Below are 21,737 nucleotides of genomic sequence, written 5' to 3' on the forward strand. Positions count from 1 at the left end.
CTATTTCTAAATGGCACCACTCAAGTGTACTGAATTGCAGCCACATGATTGTCTGCATTTAGATGTGTTACAGTATCAGCTCATTGCCAGTATGCTGAAAAGGTTTGGTTGGCCAGTTCTTTTTTGTTGTTTTTTTTGACTGTAAGCTGCCATCATTCCTTTTAACACAAGACAAGAGAAGTTATTAAGTTAATTATATTCTGGTGCTGTTGGAAGTTTGTTTGCACACAGTGAGAAAACAGGCCTACAATCCTAATGATGGATATTTGAGAGACATACAAAATGTAGAATTTTATTAAGTAAAACCCCTCATGTATTAATTAGAATTTATATTCAGACCGCAAAAAAGTTTAAAGTTGTACCTCAAACACAAAGACCACAACACAGACAAGTTTGGAGCTTTAAATGTGATGCGATCTGAATGAGCTTGATAGTAGATTTGGCACCTCCCTTCTCCTTCAGTCAGCTGAAGTCATCCTGACAACAGGGTCCTTTGTGGATCTGTCAGGAGCCTGAGATCAGTCTGTGGACTGTGCAGCCGTCCGTCCGTCCCACTGAGCTGCTGTTCTCAGTGGCCCCTGCTGGAGCTGCTGCTGCTGCTGCTGCTGTTGAGCATGTGCTCGGCTGCTCCACAGGGCAGAAGGGACGCTTCCCATCAACACACAGGTTGCGGACATGGATCGCTGAGCGCACTGCTCCGACTCAAGAGGTAAGAGTGCAGTTTTCTACAGAATCATGTGCTTTTGAATCTGTAACAAGTCAGTTCGTCGAGCGAAACGTGTGTCTGATTAAGACATTTTACTGAAAAATTGTACAGCCGGTCAGGTAGCCTCCACCAATCCAGTTCAACTGCCAATTAAAAGGGCAGATGTTCCACTTCGGTGTAATAGCAGCGTTCAGTTAAATATAACATATTAAAGCACCTGTGTAACTTTCGAAAATGCCTTAATTGAACTTTTACGCAGCGCAATTTTAATCCAAATTTATAACCTGCACGTCGTGTGGATATTTAAAACTGTAAACTGGAGGAAATTATTCAATATTACATTATTACAGACAACTTTATAAATTTATTTGCTCCAGGGGGTGATTATTTGCGCCCTTGCCGTGCAGTGCATAGCGCGCAGCTCTGTGTGTTGTTTGGCTGAACACGCTCCACGAAATATCGATTTAGCAGAGGAATCTGGGTTTTATTTGAATCCTCTGGCTGCATGTGGGAGTAGGTGCTTGACACAGTTACGGGCTCTGAGGCTGTGTGTTTCTCCCACGCTCCTGAGGGAGTCCTCTCTGCAGTCCGCTGGAAACATCTCACCATGCATACTGCACATCAAAGTGTGGTTGTCTGTGTGGATGGTGTGTGTTTGCAATGTTTTGCATTTTTATTTAGTTGTGTGTGTGCCAACAGCCTATAGGGAAAAAAACATGCCCTAAAATATTTATTCCCACTGCCCTTTAGGGTCAATTTACTGAAGATTTATGGTTTTATCTGCCCTTCTTTTGCAATTTTAGGGAGAAAACACCTAAATTACAACTCAATCCAATGGTTAAACTCTCTAATCATTCATTTAAGGGCAGAATGAGAAGCATGAGGGCAAGCATATTGGACTTGCATTTGGTCGGTTAAGAATCTGATTCAGTTGTTTTACCCCCAGGTACAACATATATGCACATTTTTAGATAGAGAGGATTTAGTTTCCTGCAACTTTTGTTCTGACTTATTTCATCCAAATGTGGTTATCAAGTTTAACTTAGCGCTTGGGTTTTGGACTGTTAGGTGGAAAAAAGAAGCAATTAAAAGACACCACCTTGGAACCCTGGCAATGGTTATTGGCATTTTTCACTATTTTCTGATATTTGTAGACCAAAATGATTAATTGCATAAACAATTGGCATATAAATCAATAATGAAAATAATCATTACTTCCAGTTAGTTATCTACATTCATTACTTAAGTATTTATCCTGGAGTTTTGTTTTGTAAAGCATTACGCTTTAGACAGGCCAGTAAGACAAACAGGATCCATTATAGAGTTTTGTCAGATGGGACATTTTGCTGCTCAGCATCTCAGAACTACAATCTGCCCTGACGGATTCAAATAAATAAGATTTACTCTTTCATACAATCCGCATGAGCTGAGCACAGTTTCTCTCTCAGCTGTTTGTCACAAGCAAAGAACAAAATAAGTTAAAAGAGAGATGTACAGAGGACAAATAAAAACTGTGAAAGTGAGACAAAATGCAGTAAGACACAGCAGGCAAGATGAGAAGTAATGAAGAAGGGAGGGGTCAGTTGCAACAGTGTGGAGGTGGAGGAGAGCAAAGAGAAAAAGTCTTGATGAAAGCGAAAGGATCTGAGTTGTGTCTCCACTGCACCATCCCCGTGTTCTGTTGTGGACGGCTTTGATTGTGAACATGAAGGAGAGAAACCAAATCCTGCTGGACATGTGACGACCGGAAACCTGTGTGTGTGTGTGTTCGTGTGTGTGTTCGTGTGGAGTGTCTGCAGTTAAGTAACCTCATCATTTTTCACCAAGTGGCTTTTCTGTTCAGCATCTGTCATCTGTCAGTTACAACATGCGCCTTTTCTTTTGTCTCTATCTCCTCTTTTCTCTCTCTTTTCTTCTCGCTGCCTCTTTCCCCAGCTCAGGTTTTCAATTTCTGGCTATTTCAAGTCCATATTTCAGCTCAGAAATAAATAATTCAGCTAACAGGACAACATAAAGGCCCTTACTGAGAGCCTGGATGCTTTGCTCAAACCTAAATTGCCCATCTATGGTTTGGGAGAGTCTGCCTGAATAATGGATTTATTTCCCAATACCGAGTGTATTAGTCAATGGCTCAAGTAGACAACTCACTTGCTGTGTGTGCAAGTAATCTCTCAGATTCACCTTTCATATATAACATTAAAACTAATCACTGGGTTCCATATTCTGAAAAACATCTGAGTATTGCCAGACAGTTTGTATCTCAGTCTTTCTACATGCACGATACCTGCCAATTACCTTAACCAGGTCTCAAACTGGGGGACTGAGTCAGCTTTCAGTAGTTTCAAAATGCATCTCTTCATCTCTTTGCAACTATCATGCCGTACACCAAGGCTGTGTGAGCACTGTGGTCTAAATTTTCCATGGAGAAGTTTCAGGGTCAGGGGTTAAAGTGAGATTAAAAACAGTGGACTACCAGTGAAATAGGAGACACAAAAATTTATTGAGTTTTATGTATATCCAGAAATGGTAGTCAAGAGTACCCTCAGCACCCTTGCACCTACTGCATAAAGGTGAGAGATCAGGAAAAAATTCTGTGTAGTTTAGCCTTAGGGTAATGTAGTCCTATATTTTACTTTGAATTGGAACAGTTGGAGCCTGGTGTTAACAGAGCAGGATTTTATTCTTTCTCGTGCTTCACCCAGATATTATTGCCAGTTTCAATGTTCAGTTCTTCTTCCCATGCTTGTTTTATTTTGGAGGTGGATTAGTGTTGTTTGCTTGTGAAGATGCACACAAAGTGTGAGAATTGTATTTGGATTGTAATTGTTCAACTGACACAAAGTGTCCATTTATGTAGAGATCTTTTATAGTTGCCATACCTTTACGGCTCCACTCTCTAAAGACAGTGTCTGCTAAAGATGGTAAGAAGCGTGGTTGTGCCAAATTGGGGCATATATTGATGTGTTTGGAAGCTCACAAGATTTTCTAATTTCCAGATTCTCTGAGCGTTGGACAGGATGAAATTATCCTTCTTAAAAGTAATAGGAGGCCTAAGTGATGAAAAGAGAGCAGGGAGAGAAGTCTTAGAGGTTAGGCTTTTTTTCAATGGCCAGCCAGAGGGGCAGGTCAGACATGTCTCCATTTTAATATCCATATTGCCAGTATACCATGACTCTAACATTAGCTGCCCAGTAATAATATAAAAATCATGGTAACCCCAGGCCTCCTTGTTCCCTTGGCCTCTGAAAGTGGCTTGAGATTCTGTGTGCTTTATATCTCCAGTTGAAAGGCATAATGATAGAATCAATTGTCTTACAGAAAGATTTAGGGATGAAAATGGGGACGTTCTGAAATAAATATAAAATTCTTGGCAAGGAAACCATTTTAACAGCATTCACACAGCCAATCAAGGAGGTAGGTAATGTTCTCCATTTCTCTGTGTTCTCCTTAGGTTTGTTCAGCTTTTACTTTTACTCTAGGAAATTATGTCTACTCCATCATGTGCGCTCTAGTGTCCCCATCTCTAAGATTGTCCTTCAGCCTTCAAAAATATGCATACATTTAAGATGAAATTCTCAAGCAAAGCAGAGTTTTTCTTGATTTTACTTCCCCTCATCTTCCACCCCATATTTTCCCTCAGAGCAATCTCTGTATTTCTCCATATTTCATGCTGCCCTCCTCGCTGTTTCCAGCTGCTCCTCCGCTCCATTATGAAATGAGCCAAAATATTTATGACTTGGACAGAAATGATAATTGGATTTCTGCATAGAAAGTATGGATGCAGCTTTAACAACAGCCACAATTAAGGGCTGTAAAAACCCTGGACAAAGGGTCAATAATCCAATCAGAGTGAAGCAGACTCATGACCCCGCTCATACCCTTGCTGTGTTAACACAGCGGTGAGGGTTAAGATGGTGTCTGGAGGAAATATGTGCACATATGTGTATGTATAGAGTAATCATGTGACATACCTGTTATATTGTCAAGGAATGGCAAGTTAAAAGGTGGATATGGTAGAAGTGGCCTATAAGGACAGTGTGTCAAATAATAATATTTTTTACATCATAGATGATGGGGTCAAGTGACGATGTGGAATGTGAGGGGCCACTTGTAGAGTGTGCAGTTCCTCTCTGCTCTACAGAGCATTTTAGCATCTTTCAGCTAATTGTTTTAGTTTTACAGTCTACTGCACTGTCCAGCACCAGACAAAGTTAGCAATTAGATGGTGAATATAGTGGAGCATTTAACAGCTAAAGAGACAGTTATTGTATTTTATTTTTCAGGACTTGGTGAAGATGCAAACAGAGCTAGATGGACAGTGAATATTGGAGGGAAGCCAGAAACTCAAAATAAATTCTGATGTTGCTTCACCATATCAACTTCCTCAAGTGATAATATGTAAATGTTGCATTTACAGATTAAGTTGTATTCAGCAGAAAAACAAGGGTCTTGCTCTGTGCATTCTGTGTTGGTCAGTGCAATATTTAGTATTTGGGGCATAATGTGACCTGGGGGGGTGGACAAGGGCATAGAAGGTACTGAACAGGAAGCCATATGTGTCTAGTATGTAGACCATAATTTGGCCCCCCAAGAGGCCTTCTTGGGGTTTTAAGAAGTCTCAAGCACAATTGGGGAAAACCTAGCAAAAGTTGCCACCGATGTGTTGCTGTACTTGAATATTCCACTGTCTGGTTTGCGTGGACAAACATATGATGGAGCAGCAAACATGTCAGGCAACAGCAGGGGAGCACAGGCCAGGATAAGGGATATGTAGCTACTGGCTTTGTATGTACACTGTGGCCCCCACTGTGTAAATCTGGTCACCCTGGCTGATTGTACAACATCATTACTGACAACTGATGCCCTGGATTGGCTCCACAAGCTTGGCTGGCACAGTTTATCAGGCGAGTACAAAACTAAATTTGTGAACATAGCAACTTGCAGCCCTTGTGTCAAACAAGATGGACAGCCAGGACTCCAGTATTCTGGTCTGTGCTACATCTGTACGAATCTGTGCTACTCAGCTTAGGGGACATGGCCCAAGAGGATACCCCAAACACTGGTAAGCTTACAAGAGGGCTACTGGAGAGATTTGAAAGAGGCACCACAGTGCTAGGACTCATGCTCACCACTGAAGTAATCGAGGAGTTGGAGTTCCTTAACTGCACACTGCAGAAGCCAACAGAAACCATGTCTAGAAAGCTCTCTGCAGCAGACTGTGTGAAGAGAACTGAGGAGAAGTTCCAGGAGAGGTACAGCCACGCAATGGAGATGATCAACAAGCTAAATATTTAGCCCATAACTATGCCCCACATCTGCCGTCCTTTAAAACTCTTCATTGGTAGTTCCACTACTGCACACTCACCACGCAACCCCAGAAGAATACTACAGAGCTGATTTCTTCAAGGTGCTGGATATTGTGGACGTTCAGGTGAAGGAGACGTTTGATCAGGGTGTCCTGAAAACGTTGGCAAAGCTGGAGGAAGTCCTCCTAACTAGGAAGATGGACACTGCAATGGTGGACCAGTATCCTGAGTCAAATCAGAGTCACTGGAGGTGCAGTTGAATATGTTTAAGCTCCAATACCCATACACAGCCACTTCAGAGGCCTCTGCTATTCTGAGGAATCAGTTGCCTGAGGTCTGTGGCCTTTTCACCCAAGTAGAAGCACTTGTACAACTTTTTATGGTTGTTCCTGAAGCCTCTGCTGAAGCAAAGAAAAGCTTCAGTGCTCTGAGGAGGCTGAAGACCTGGCTGAGAATCACAATGGTGCAAATTCACCTAAACAGTGTAGCAGTCTGTCACATTCACAAAGAAATACTGGATGAAGTCAGCAAGGGAAAATTTGCCAGGACTTTATCCTTGCGAATGAGTACAGTAGGAATGTGTTTGGTTAGTATAGAAGGATGGACCAAGGGAGTTTGGATAAATAGATGGGGTTGAAAGGAGGAAAATGTTATTTATATTAAAAGTTTGACTAATTGACTGTCTGTCTTTAATCATAAAAGGTAGAAAGTAGAGTTTTTTCTTATGCATATTTAGTGCTATTCTGGCAGAATTTAGCATGATGACCAACTTAATCATTTCCCGGATTTTATATTAGTTTTTGTAGTCCCTAAATATATGTAGAAATACATGAAATGGGATTCAAATCGCAAATTTTTTTCTGGGGGAGAACCCCTAGATCCCCTGTTTCATTGTCATGGAGATGGATCTGTTGACATGAGAACAGTGAATATTATTGTATCTGCCATTTAGGAATCTTCTTACAATTTCTACAATCTGATTATTTCCCAACGTGTCACATTGTTCCCTAAATATAAAGATAAAACATAGATGTCTTAATATACAGTTATAAACCAATAGGGCTGCACAATTACTGACATGTGCAATCATGTTTTATATTTTTTTTGTTTCCATAATTATTGTATAAAATTGGCTCATTGATGGTATAGAACCATTTATTTACATTGAAAACACATAACTACTATTATGGTATTAATCTTTAAAGGTATAAACATAATTTCACTGAAGTAGTTGTCCTCCCATTTGAAGGTCAATGTCATGACCTCCACAAGGGGATTGTTCTACTGAAGAACTGGCATCTTAAAAGCAGACAACCAACTGGAAGTCAAATGTAGTAGGGGATCCTGTATTCTGTACATATTTATTTTACATTTGTTTTACATTTACATCTGCTGGCAGAGAAAAACCTGTGATATACTCCAACACTGCATCGGATGAGGTCCTCGCTGTATTCACCTACAGCTGCAGGACCACTTAGGCTCAGCAGGTGTCTTGCTGAACAACAAACTGTGTGTTTGCGTCTGTAGTGATGTGTATGTCTGTGTGTCTCACTCTCGTAAGCCGACTGTGCTGAGGATGAGTAGTGGTCTGCAAGTGTTTTGCTCTAACGTGACATTTTGTCTCCATCATGGCGTGGTGACTGGAGAGAGAGCTCAAATAACAGCTTGATGTCTCAATAGGGAGTCTATTTACTGTCTCCCTCTCACACACACACACACACTTCAGTGGGTGTTTATCGATAGAGGGAAAGTACATGTTCTGTGTACTCTTGAATGCTGTCATTTCTATTCTTGTGTTCTTTGTCCTAAGTAATGCCTTGTTAGAAACAGCTCTGTGCCGAGCTTTGTGGTGGCATTGTCATGACAAGTGATGGAAACTGCCTTTTTGGCACAAAGGGGGAATGTTCAGAGTACCAGAGGCCAGAAGAGGGATGCTGTCTTCTCTTCTATTGCATCTCATCCAAAATCACCTGAAAGTAATGTGATGGGATTATAGTAATCCCATTACAGATACTTTAGAAAAGATTTCATTTTTGAAAACCCACCCCAATCACTTTTTCTGTCCTGCCACCACAGTGACGTCTGACTCTCAACGACAGTACGTGACAGAAACTTCTTACTTTCCCTACAGCTTCCCTTTGTTGCGTTTATGCTCTGGTTCTGGTTAGACTTTCAGCCACCTTGCTGCATAACTTTGCATCTTAATGAAGAAAAACAGATTTTCTTTAAACTCCTATAATTCTGTGATGCTTTAAAATATGGAGTTCATGTCAACACCCATGTTTTACGTGAACAGAAATAAGTGGATATGCTAATGCTAATTGACACATTGTTATTATATTCGACGACATATGTTTAATAGATATCTGTGACTCTGAGCTCCTAATAAATGCCAGATGTAGATAATGACACTGGACTAAAATTGATTTTGAAAGCAAAAACATAAAGTAATCAGTTTATTTTCTTAGTGTGGTTGATAAAAATCTAATTTTCAACAGTATCCCCATAAAAATCCCGCATTGAAATATTTTCCCCATCAGTATTCATATACTTTCTTCTGCTTTCCAGTCTTCTCACTATATCTCATTTTGACAACCTGTTACATCAGCTTGTCTCTCAGGAATAGCAAGATTATCTTCACTACCAATTATCTTTTTAATCTTTTTGCTGCTGCTGCTGCTGCTGCTGCTACTGGGAAACATGGATGTATAGCTGTTCAATTATAGATGCTATACAGTCTCTTGTTTCTGGCTTCCCTTTCCCTGAGGGGAAAAGGGTGTAGAGCAAACGGTGGCTCTGAATGTAGGGTGCCTGTTGTGAGTTCACCCCCTGCTGAGGTTTCGATATGCTGTTAAAAAGTAAATTTATCCATTTTATTATCAGAGCAATTTGTGGTGTTCAGGAGTTATTTTGTGATGTGTTTAAATTAGAATTATTATTGTGCACACATTTCCCAATCTGCAGTGATTTTCTACATTTTCCAGAGTTACTTGTGGCTCAATTGCATTTTTTTGTTTATTGGAGCTACTGTTATCTTTATAAAAGATTTCTCCATATGTGGTTTGGTGTAAAATGACAGATTACATGAGCTTTAAATTTATGAATACTTTAAACTTTCAACATGATTATCCTGAAAAACGTCAGTTTGCTGCCAGGCGTTAAAACAAGATTCACAAAGCTACAAAAGAAGCATCCATAAACAGGCCACATGGAAAAAATAACTTATTAAACATTGTAAATATTTGCATATAAATGGAGCTAAAATGAGATCAAACAAAAGAAAGATACTCCTCCCAAATGAATCAAAAACAAAGGATTCAGGATTATGGCCCAAATGTAATGTCAAGTGCTATGCAGAATAAAATGAATTTGTTTACATACTGCATATGGTTATGTGTAGCTTTTTGCATTTTGCACTGAAAATATTTGGCATCAACGGTTGGCAGATGTGACCAGGAATACGATCAATTTATTATCAAACAACACATTCTCAGAAATGATCACTACGGCATAGCTTTTTGTGTGTGTACATATTTGTGAAAGAATAGCACAGACAATGTGATGGTACCGTTGTAACCAAACCAGCACAGTAGATGTTCCTCCGCTGTTCTTGGCAAAGGAAAAGGTAAAATGGATTGATGAGGCCAACGCTCAAATACTAACAAAACAACCTTTCATATCAAAGTCAAAGAGGTAAAAATAATATTAGGGGCTTTTGAGGCATATATTTTTGAAGATACAGAAAATCTGATGAAAAACTGATTTCTGACTTACATTTTTTTAAAGGGATAGTTTGATATTTTTGCTTTGTTGCTGAGAGTTAGATGAGAAGATCAATACCACTCTCAAGTCCATAGGGTAAATATGAAGCTACAGCCAGTAGTTGATTAGCTTAGCTTAGCATAAAGAATGGAAACAGGGGGATACAGCTAGCCTGGCTCTGTCCAAATATGACAAAATCCCATCCCACCAACCATTACCTCTAAAGCTCACAATTTAACATGTTATATCCTACTGTGTCTTGTTTTTGGCAAGAAAGTGATCCCAGTGTTAACATGTTCAGAAAAGCATGTGACTCCTTGGTTCTTGGCACCATCACCAGACATTAAGTTTTCTTTGAAATTCTGTTACACTGTAGCTCTCATATTCGATCTTATTACACTGTCAGAGGGTAAAGAGAGAAGGTGTTGCTGAGATAGTGCTACCACTGATTAAATTGTATCACCTTGACGTGACCTTTTCCTGGACCTCAGTATGTCAGGGTCTAAGTGAGATTATTGCCTTCTGTAAAGCTAGAAAACGGACACACACACACACACACACACACACAGTCACCTGGAGCACTCCCCGGTGAGCATCTTCCACCCAGAGGCGACTTAATTAGGAAGCCATCTTAAGTAATGCACCTGGTTTCACACTCACCTGCCTCTGACTCACAGCAAGTTATCAGGAATGGTGGTGCGGCTATATAACAAGATTCTGTGTAGATTTAGAAATGAACAGCACCTTATAAGACATTACCTGATCCGACCCTGAGTCCAACCCTCCTTTTTTCAAGGAGGGGGGAAATGCTCAATAACCAGCTTGTGGCTAAAGAGACAGTGTGGCACAGTAAAGTGCTCTCCAGGGTCAGACATGAGGCACTTTGGGTCACAGCAGGGTCATATTGATTGATTTTTCACACTTGCGCTTCACATCAATGCCATTCAGCCTTTAACTTACAAAGAAGTTTAACAGTAGTACATTCAGAAACCAGAGTCGTTTCAAGTAGAAAACCTGCCCTTACAAAAACACTAAAACTGCAGAGGATAGAAACTCTGCAAAGCCTAACCATTAATCTCTATATTACACGTGTATCACATAGAGCTCCAATCTCCATCAGCTGCTGTGCCATTCTGTGACCGGATTGCTTTTCTGCTGCAATTTTAAGATTGGCAATATCTGCACATCTTTTTAGTGCTAAGCATCTAACCTGTGCAGCCATCATACAGCTTTCCACTCAGGCAATCATGAGGCAGTCTGTTGGGATGTGGAGGAAACCAGGAAACCAGCAGCGGATAGGGGAAGGCTGATGCAAGACTATATTGTGGAAAAAAAAAAAAAAAAAAAAGCTGCCACCTCTGCTCCCTGGGACATCTTGTTTACCAGTGCTGCTGGCTCGCCCTTGTTTTCTACTTCCTTCCCTCACTCCCTTCTGTAATCTGTCTCAGCTCTCTGCTCACTTCCAGCTTCCAGGTGATGCATGCCCTCTTTTAAACAGGAATGTGGAAATCAGGTGGAAATCAGACCTCATGACGGGACCAGCTGGAAACCTCCAACATGAGTCAAGCAAAGTGGCTGCAGGCCGGCGCTCATGCACACCGTCAATTCTTCACTTGGTGTTTTTTGGTCTTTTTTCGGGCACCCTGTTTTCTTACACTTTACATTCCCCAAGTGTCCCTCCTTCCATTTCTCCTTACAAGCCCTAAAGATACCTCGGCTTACAGTTTTAAACTAAACCACAAATCTAAATGTCACAACTGCTTTCTCACTAGCTTAGACAGTGTCGTAGAAACTTCTTCTTGCCTCTTGTTTCCAAGAAGTCTACAATTTGCTTATATTACTGAAAATAGTTTAAAGAAGAGTGCTGCTGATCTTAGGGGATTTCCATTTCCTCCCACATTCTGCTGTTTACAATGCCCAGGGAGAACATGAACATATGAAAGTCAAGACAAGCAGTCATTGTAATATGGATTATTAGAAGCAATATTCAATACATCAATGGCAGACAGTTTTATTATTGCACTTCCTGTTGACATCGTGACTCACAACTCAATAGACAAATGAGCACCAGTATGTGTCTTTTTTTGGCTCCTTTAGTCTCTTCCATGGGAATGTAACATGTTTCAAACTCTCTGTCTCTGTAGTTAAGAGATGTTTTAACTCTACTACACCACTATCTCACCATCACTAGCATGTTGTCACCAAAGAGCTTGGTGTCACACACTTCAATACTATAGCACCTGTGCCCTCATTAATCTACCCTTGTAGTGTGGTTGCCACGGCAACAGAAACGGGGAGAAAATGAGTCCATCACTCAAGCGAATGTCTGGTTGCCAGAGTAAAGTTGTGCAGAGGGTGATAGTTGAGAGTCAATTTGTTGTGGGTTTTTTGTTTTGCGCTCTCGACTTGTAGGTTCGTCATCAAATGTTTTTAAACACTTGATGCTCAAATTTTCACCTCTTGATAAGTTAAACAGAAGAGAAACAGTGATTTTAGCCGTTGAGTTGATTTCCCGCAGGTGCAATCAGTAGCCACCCTCTAATCAATGACAAACAACTGTGTTATACACACTGCCTTCAACCTTGTCAATACAACAGTGAGATACTGTCTGTGTGTGTATCAGTATCAATAGGCTGACTGTCATCAATGAACTGTAAGCTGCTGCATTAAATAACAGCAACTAACAACACTGTCTGTTCGGATACAGATATTGAACTGTTGTCAGTGGCCTACTTGTAAATTGGACAAAGTGAACTCACTATCAGTCCCAACTCTTGCTTTAACTACACAGATTATCACAGGACAAAAACAAAGTTTAAATTATTCTGGTGCTGTGAAAGGTCTATTTACATCAGTGTTTCTTCTCAACACAACAGGAAATCAGTATGAAGTGAAGAAACACAGAAATAGCTTGTTTCATCTAGAGCTCTTTTTTATGTGAATAACTTTAACGTGCCTTTAACTTGATACAGCAGATCAAATTCAAGGTCTAAATCTCCAAACATAAAGACTGTTTGCATCTATTCTCAATTATCACCATATTATTACATATTGGTTGTACATCCTAACAAGAGTACAGTTGCTACAAGTTCTTTGAGACATACAGTGTGTTTATTCACACAGAAGACCAATACCATTTTTTTGTCTGTGTATATATGGAGCTACAGCCAAGAGAAGATTAGCTAAGCTTAGCATAAAGACTGGATACAACGGGAAACATCTAGCCTGGCTCTCTGCATGTTCAAAAATTTCACCAAAATCAGCACCTCTAAATGCTCTGTGAGTCTAATGACATCATGTGATTCAAATGGAGGTGTACCTGTGGATGTATTTTAAGGCCTACCTTCAAATTCAATGCCTCTTTGCTTGACATCATAGGAAAATCAAAAGAAATCAGCCAAGACCTCAGAAAAAAATTCTGATTCATCCTTGGGCATAATGACCATCATTATGTTTGGAGGAAAAAGAGGGAGGCTTGCAAGCCGTATCATGTTGTGCTTTGCTGCAGGACGGATTGGTGCACTTCACAAAATAGATGGCATCATGAGGAAGGACAATTATGTGGATATATTGAAGCAACATCTCAAGACATGAGCCAGGAAGTTAAAGCTTGGTCGCAAATGGGTCTTCCAAATGGACAATGACTCCAAGCATACTTCCAAAGTTGTGGCAAAATGGCTTCAGGACAACAAAGTTATGGTATTGGAAAGGCCAGCACAAAGCCCTGACCTCAATCCAATAGGAAATTTGTGGGCAGAACTGAATTACATGTGTGCGAGTAAGGAGGCCTACAAACCTGACTCACTTACATTAGTTCTGTAAGGAGTAACGGGCCAAATTCCAGCAACTTATTGTGAGAAACTTATGTAAGGCTTCCCGAAATGTTTGACCCAAGTTAAACAATTTAAAGGCAATGCTACCAAATACTGACAAAGTGTATGCAAACCTCTGACCCACTGGGAATGTGATGAAAGAAATAAAAGCTGAAATAGGTCATTCTCTCTACTATTATTATGACATTTGACATTCTTAAAATAAAGTAGTGATCCTAACTGACCTAAGACAGGGAATGTTTACTAGGATTAAATGTCAGAAATTGTGAAAAACTGAGTTTCAATGTATTTGGCTAAAGTGTATGTAAACTTCTGACTTCAACTGTAGCTGTTTCCCCTGGTTTCCAGTCCTTCTGCCAAGTTTGGCTGATTCCAGCTCTGTGCTTGACACACAGACATGAAAGTAGTATCAACATGTTTCAGTAACTTAAGTTAAATTTGCCAATTTGTTGTGTATGCGTTTCTACTAGCTTAATCACATTTATCTCCCTGAAAGTTGCAATATAGGCTATTTAATGCATTTTTAAGCTCTTTCTATTTGCTACTTTAGTGAAGTAACTCTTCAGATATGACAGTGATACTAAAGTGAATTAACATAAGTAACTTTGCAACAATTGATAAATATGTTCCCTTGGCAGTAGAGGTATATTTCAGAAATCACATGGTCTCCTGCAGCTGGCAGAGCAGAGATCATAGCCCAATTTGCGTAAGTTGCTGAATGTGTTGTTTTTACTGATGCACTGAGAGGACAGTTGATTACCTGCGGGTCTGATTACTTAGCTTCATTCAATTTGCTCATTTCCCTGCTCCAGGACACATTAGTGATGGCCTGTTGTAGTGGCCCACATTTCTGACAGCTTGTGTGTAGTTCTCAGGCTGTGGCCGAGCCAAAATTGTAATCAGAGATACTGATACAGTAGGAGACAGATTGAAGGCTGGATTTATGCATAATGCAGCATCTGTTCAATCTGCACACACTGGGGTTGATATATGCATATTAATTAGATAGATAGATAAATAGATAGATAGATAGATCAGATGTATTTCTTCTTCTGGCAAACATGAGCTATGATCTCTGTATTATGACTTTTCTTTCCTAAGTTATGTTGAGATATGTGACATGCTATGAGAGAGAATAATGTGTTTTGATTTTCTCCTCCAAACTTCATTTCTCATCTGTCTGCATTGTGTTCCCATCTCCCCAGTGCTGTCACTAAGCTGTTATTCATCCCTGCATCATGGAGGCTCAGCCTGGTGCATCATGGGAGCTCATCAACGGTGTGACAGATACAATATATGAGGACTGAGAGGTCGTCATGGAGACTGATACCTACACCTCAAATCCAGCAACCACTGACTGGGCCGGCCTGGAGGGAATGGGAGTCCTTCAGGAGCAAGGAAGAGAGGGCCTGTCCAGCAACCCCGCATCATGGTACATGCCATACTCACTGGGCTTCCAGGTGTCCCTCACCGCCTTCCTCATGCTGGAGCTGGTGTTGGGCTTCAGCAGCAATCTGACAGTGCTGGTGCTCTACTGCTCTCAATCCAATTTAGTGGACTCTGTGAGCAACATGGTGACTGTCAATCTGCACGTGCTGGATGTGGTGGTGTGTGTGCTGTGTTTGCCCCTGACTCTGGTGGTCGTACTGCTACCTCCAGGACCAAACCTAGCCCTGCTCTGCTGCCTCCACGAGGCCTGTGTCACCTTTGCCAGCATTGCCACAGCTATCAACATCCTGGTCATCAGCTTGGACCGATACGACATTTCAGTACGGCCGGCAAACAGGCTTCTGACAACACGCAGGGCAGCGCTGCTCCTGGCTGCTGTGTGGGTCACCTCGATAGCTGTGTTTTTTATCCCATTCTTGGAGGTACAGTTGTCCAGTGGAGAAGGAGCAGAGGAGAGAGGGCAGGTGACACCCTTGTCTTTGTCCTCCCATGGTATCAGTGCCACAGTGGTGCCAGCGTGGCGTAACCGGACACTGCTGTGTGTTGGCGGGCAGGATGATCACACAGGCCTGGTTATGTATTACCACCTTATCCTGCAGGTTCCCATTTTCTTCACCACTGTGGCAGTCATGCTGTTCACCTACTCCAGAATACTGAGGGCTTTGAACATCCGCATTGGCTCCCACATGAAGAAGAGCCAGCGCTTCAGGGGCCCCTCTGGCAGGGGGCACCACAAGAGACAGAAAAAAAGGAAGGCAGTGGTCGATGGTGAGGGGGCAGGAGGGGAACAGTGCACCACAGATGGAACCAAACAGCTCAGCCACCCTCCCCTCATCCCTTCCCCCTCCCCCACTCCCACAGCTACCTCCCCCCCTGCCCTGTCCTCCCCTGCGCCACTGGTCACCTCTGACACAGGTGCTGCCACCCCTATGCCAGCCACCATGGGTGTCCAAGCCTCTGTCTCGGCCATCATTGCCCTGCGGCGGGCGGTGCGCCGACACCGTGATCGGCGAGAGCGCCAGAGGCGGGTGTTCAGGATGTCGCTCATCATCATCACCACCTTCCTGGGCTGTTGGGCTCCCCTCTCTGTGACCAATGTGCTAATCCTGGGCATAGGCCCCAGTGACGCCCTGGTCAGCTTGCGCCTCTGGTTCCTAGCGCTTGCCTATGGCACCACAGTCTCCCACCCTTTGCTCTACGCCTTCACACGACAGAAGTTGCGCCGTGCCCTCCGTGCCAAGGTTAAGAAGAGGGTGGTGTCCCTGCTTCAGGTAGACCCTTCACCAGGGGGCACAGTCATACACAACTCCTGGGTAGAGAACAGAAAAACCAGCCGGCAGGTGCGGCTAGAAGCAAGCGAAGGTACTGACCGCTGCCTGGCAGAGGCCCTGTGAGACTGACACACATGAGCTAGTATAATTAAAAACCAGAATAGAGTCACAGGTGTGTTCACTGGAGCATGAAGCAAGTGTTAAGAAATCTGAAAAACACGTTTCCTCCTCTGGGAGATGTTTTAATGTAACCACCAGCAGAAAGTCCATGCTAAACACAGCTAAAATTCACCTCAGGCAGCAGTGGAAGCAGGATGCTATTGTCACTGTGGTGCACACAGGCTCTGCAGCTGAAGAAAATCATACAACAAACACAAGTGTATATAATTTGCACTTTGTCAAATACTAAGGTCTGTTTACATGTGGAGTTGTATGATATAGCATTGTCATAGTGGTGCTTACGTAATTGCTCCAAAGAATGTGTTTAGCTAGCAGATGATCTGATCTGCCACCCACTCAAATGCTCCAAGGCAGCTTTAAAAAAATGTTGATACACTTTGAACGTATAAATACAGTACTCTAAAGACTCCTTTGACTCTTTTGTATTTAATATTATCTCTGCCTTAATTCTGCTCTGAAAGTTTGGTTCGATGATGTGTTCTCTATTTTTAAACCAAATGGGAACATTTTGGATATTTACAAGCAAGACATAATGAGTAAGTTACATGAAATATGATGTAGAGGTGTAAATGTGTCAGTGTTTAGGAGGGTAGGTCCACAGAGAGAAGGTGAGGAACATGTCAGAGGACAATTAAAGGCTAATGTGAAATATTAAATGCAGTTTTACTTTAGCTTAAGTAGTTATTATATGGTCAAATGTTACAGTGTTTATATAAAATCTTGCAAAGCTCCTTTGTGTAAATGCACCTCTTTTGCTCCCCAGTTTGTATCAAATGGTGAAAAGTCTTGTTGATGACTTGCATATACTGCAGGCAGAAGGTAGGCACATTGTCGAAAGGAATAGTTCAGCATTTTAGGAAATACACTTTTCACTTTGCTTTTTAGCAGATAGTTAGATGAGAAGTTCAATACCTCCCTCTCAGGAGTGGTATCAATCTTCTCATCTTGCTCTCAGCAAGACAGCAAATAAGTGTATTTACTTTAAATAGAAAAGAAGACATACAGTATATCTTATGATTTAGGTGTTGAAAGAATAATGGATAAAGTCAGCTGGCTGAAGTAGCCAGTTGGGATGACGGACGATGGAAACAACAGTAAAAGCTTTCAGTATAATGCAATCTAGTGCATCAACTAACTATGGTCTCAAAAAGTACTTAATTCATTAATTAATAATTACAAATTAGTATACTTATCATATAATCACCTTTCTTGCACATTATCAACAAAAACAGACTCAATACTTCATGGAAAATAGTATTTATTACAGTTCTTTTGTTCTGGATTGCATTATATTTAAGGTGTTCCTGTAGCTCAGTTTGGAGTCTTGGCATGCTAAAAGCATACAAATGTCTTTTGAAATAACATCAATGTACATGCTGTATATACTGACCAGATCTAAATTTATTACATGTGAAAGATACAGTACAGTAAGTCACTTGGTCTGTATGTGTTGACTTTTCTTGATTCAAGGAGTGTTTCAGTTGCAGCTGGCTCTTCTCTCGTGTCAGCACCCAGACATCTGGTCCCATGGGTCAGCTCAACCTTAGTGTCCTGCAAACACAAGAGAGTAACTGTCACTATGGCCGAGTACTGACAGATTGGTGGGATCATTAATAGGACTAGTGTTTGCTGTTGACTTTGTTCTACCTGCTTGTGTGTTCACTGCTCTAATGCTTTACTCACACTGGGGCTCGTTTCAGAGGCCATGTAATTTTTCTCACACACACACACACAGTGCATTCCTGAATGTAAACACACATTAAAAATATATATATATATATTATACTGTATGTACACCAAGAATATGCTATCTTTATAAGTTTTCTCCATGGTGTTGTTTTTATGTGAATGTATCACCATTCAAAGTTGAATTATATCAATAAATACAAAAATGAGGTCTAGATTTTCTGCTTTTGCTCTTTGCTCACAACCATATGTATGTGGCCTGCTATGAGTTTGTTGAATTGAAAGGAGATACTATACACAAGGTCCTGAAAAATACATTACATGGAAAAATATTTTTAGCTGCAAAGCCCAGGGAGGGAGCTGAAAACCCCAGGAGCCACTGGCCCCCACATGTAGCTGTAATAATTCTTTCTCTTCAAGTATTTGACTCAAGAGGAAACCTGCTGTGAGGGGAGCAGCATGAGGACAATGTACAGCTCTGTCCATATAGCTCACATGATTATTCCCTCAGTACCTGAGGGGACACAGAGATATACTACTACTACTGCACTAAAGAGTCCATGTGGACACAATCATACATGGCTGCAATGAATGAACACACTTGTGTTAAACATATTTGCCATTCTCTGAAGTCTGTGTTGCATAGACAGCATTTTGCATTTTGCAAATGATGAACTGAGTTTGTGCATGTGTTCATTTCACTTATAACAATCACAAAGCAGCTAATAATATAGTGAGTAGGTGGTGCTATTTGCTATCTGTTAGTTTTAGCATTGTTTGCCAACTTCATTGTTGAGCTGGCTATATGCTTTCTGTCAGGAAGCCATCCATAACTGGTTCAGTGGCTGCATCCATGTTCAGTGGGTGCCCTCAGTAGGCGCTGAGCACCTACTGTACCTGGCAGTGTTCAAGTCATGCTCCTCCCACTGAGCTATACTGTACACTCTTGTTCAAAAGCTGCCAGCATGCCAAAACTTTGCGTGGGCTTTGTGTGTTGCGTGGCAGGGAGGCACTACAGACCTCTGCAGTATAGGAAAAAGAAGGTCATTTATGTGGGATGAAGCCTGCAGGGCAATAAATCAGCAGCATTTAAACTTAGCCAGAACAATCAGGCCGTTGCTGCTACTTTTAATGACTTTTTGTGTTGTTTTGGCTAGAATGAAATGAAATGTACATCCCAAACAAAGTCTTGTTGGAAATAATTTGTCATTTAGATTGAGATTTCAATGTTAGCAGTAGGCTATAACTTAATATGGAGATCTGCAGTCGTGATGCCACATTGCATTGAAGCCAAAATACCTCAGTTGGGAGAGACTGAAGATCTAAAGGTCCTTCGTTTGAACCTGGGTTTTGGCGTCACCACAGTACTCTACAGTTATATGCAAATGATCATCTCACTAACTTCAGAAAAAATACATGGATCAATGCATACATTTGAGAAATTACAGGTTAGGCTAAGAAATGTAAGTAAGCAAACACCAGTTTGAAATATACATATATAATCTCCACCACAGCTTGTTATTCACAAATACTTGACCGTTGTTGTAAATAGGCTACATCTTTCCTGGATTGCTCAAGTTGTTCAAAACTCAAACAGTGTACGCAATAAGAATGATTGCTCTAATGATTCAAAAGTGACACTAGCTGTTGTTAAAACATCCCCTCTTTGTATGACTCAGCCAAACATGGAAAACATCTACACTATGTATCCTTGTTCCATAAAATGAAAACCATTCATAAAAAAAACTTTCAGAGTGGAAATTGATATGAACAAAAATTAATGTGAACATTAAGTTAAAAGGACACATGTGCAGAGTCAGTTCTATTGACGGAGCTGTGGAGCCAGCATCCTGTCACAATCATTTCAGGAAGAGCAAGCTGTAGTGGAAGAGTTCATGTAAGGTTTTGTTGAAAAAAGCTGATTTTACAGGGAATTTAAGGAACTTATGCACAAAGCAAAAAAGTGCTTCAAGGCAGGGGCTGACTCAAGCAAACATTCACAATTCACAACTCAGTCTGTCTCAGCTGCTGGTCTGTTTGTTGTCTCACCAACAATTCTGGTTGGACAAATTGAATATTCAGTAAAGAAGGAGATGAAGAACCTCTTGGGGATTTTCATTGTTGTTCATGTAACAGCATTGGATCTCAAGGTACACTGAATATCTACTTTTTTGGGATATGATACTTTGATAAAGTCACAATTTAATTGAAATCTATGTACAGTACAAGTCAAAAGTTTGGATGTGGTGTGGCCAAACTTTGACTGATACTGCATGTATATATAACGTACATGCAACTTCAGATAAGGTCTCCCCCATTGCTGTGATAGCATCTCAAACAGACAAATACTCTGGGCTGGATGTGTTCTTTTCATGGCCTATTTAGTATCTGCAATCATGACAGATAGTATTTTAAGCTGAATAGTAAATGGGTACATGTGGTACTGAAAAGAAGCAGGAAACCCTGCTGTGAGGTAAACAGCATGATGATTATGTACAATACTGTACATTAGAGGCTCATATGATGATGCATTAGCTGAAGGGACACTGAGCAGATCCTGCTGCTGGTATGAATACTAAGAGCTTTTCTAAACAACCATACAATCTTTGAGTGAATCTAGACATTATGAAGCTATACTGTTAGAAATGCATCATCTCAGACCAGCAATGAATAGCAAAAAAATCTTAAAAACATAATTAAGGTCTTTCTGCAACATCTGCCACAACTGCTGTAATGGTTCAAGCGTCATTGCTGACCTCTTCCATCATGGACTCCCTGCTCTTTCACTGTCTAGTACCATCTGGGCTAATTCTACACAGTTTCTGCCACAATCTTTTCCCTCTTCTGTCAACACCCTGTGATTTCAACTTAATGACTTGAACAGCCTAACTTGCACAAGTACAGCTCAAGGTCAGAGTTGAAGCAGCTCTGCTTAATGAGAAAGATGTAAAGAACGGAAGTGTTTTGGGCAATGGCTGATCTTCATCTTCATTTCTACTCCCATATAGTATGGTTACATGTACAGACTTGTTTAAAGCCAATGCTTGTCTTTCTTGCCCTGTTGGACTCCATTATAAAGCTGTAGTGTGTATAGTGTTGTCTGTGTCCAAGTAGCTCTGTGATGAAGCTGGTGAGTATTATATCAGTGATGGACCTCAAAACCTCTGTGCTCTATCTTTTAGCTGAACTGACTGCCAGATTTATTTTATTGTTCACACTTATTTGTTTTTTATGTCTGATATTTTAGTTATTTATAAATAATTAGTTCATTTAAATTTTATTAAAAATGTATATTACTTTTTCTGACTTCCTGCCATAAACTGGCCAATAGAATTAAAATAGGGAACTTGAACTCAACTCAGATTTCAACATCATGTCTGACTTTGCGTGTGTGACACTGAGCACTGTTTTGCTCAGAGACTGCGGTTAAAACAAAACACTCCTTATGAAACAGTAAAATAAGGTGTCTGTGTGGATCTGTGTGATTGCATGAAATTCATGTGTGTTTTGTAAAAACCTTAACCTTTGGAGCAGACTACACAGT

At 40.9% G+C, this 21,737-nt stretch overlaps 1 protein-coding gene across 1 annotated transcript; it reads left to right on the forward strand.

The window, feature by feature from the left end:
* The first annotated feature begins 279 nt into the window (after positions 1-279).
* Positions 280-16,914, forward strand: LOC137181954 (G-protein coupled receptor 22-like). The gene is made up of 2 exons (XM_067588094.1): positions 280-709; positions 14,813-16,914. The coding sequence occupies exon 2, from the start codon at positions 14,924-14,926 to the stop codon at positions 16,448-16,450; it is 1,527 nt and encodes a 508-aa protein (XP_067444195.1). The 5' UTR covers positions 280-709; positions 14,813-14,923; the 3' UTR covers positions 16,451-16,914.
* Positions 16,915-21,737: the final 4,823 nt, after the last annotated feature.

This window comes from Thunnus thynnus, chromosome 4 (assembly GCF_963924715.1).
Source record: "Thunnus thynnus chromosome 4, fThuThy2.1, whole genome shotgun sequence".
NCBI classification, from domain to species: Eukaryota; Metazoa; Chordata; class Actinopteri; order Scombriformes; family Scombridae; genus Thunnus; species Thunnus thynnus.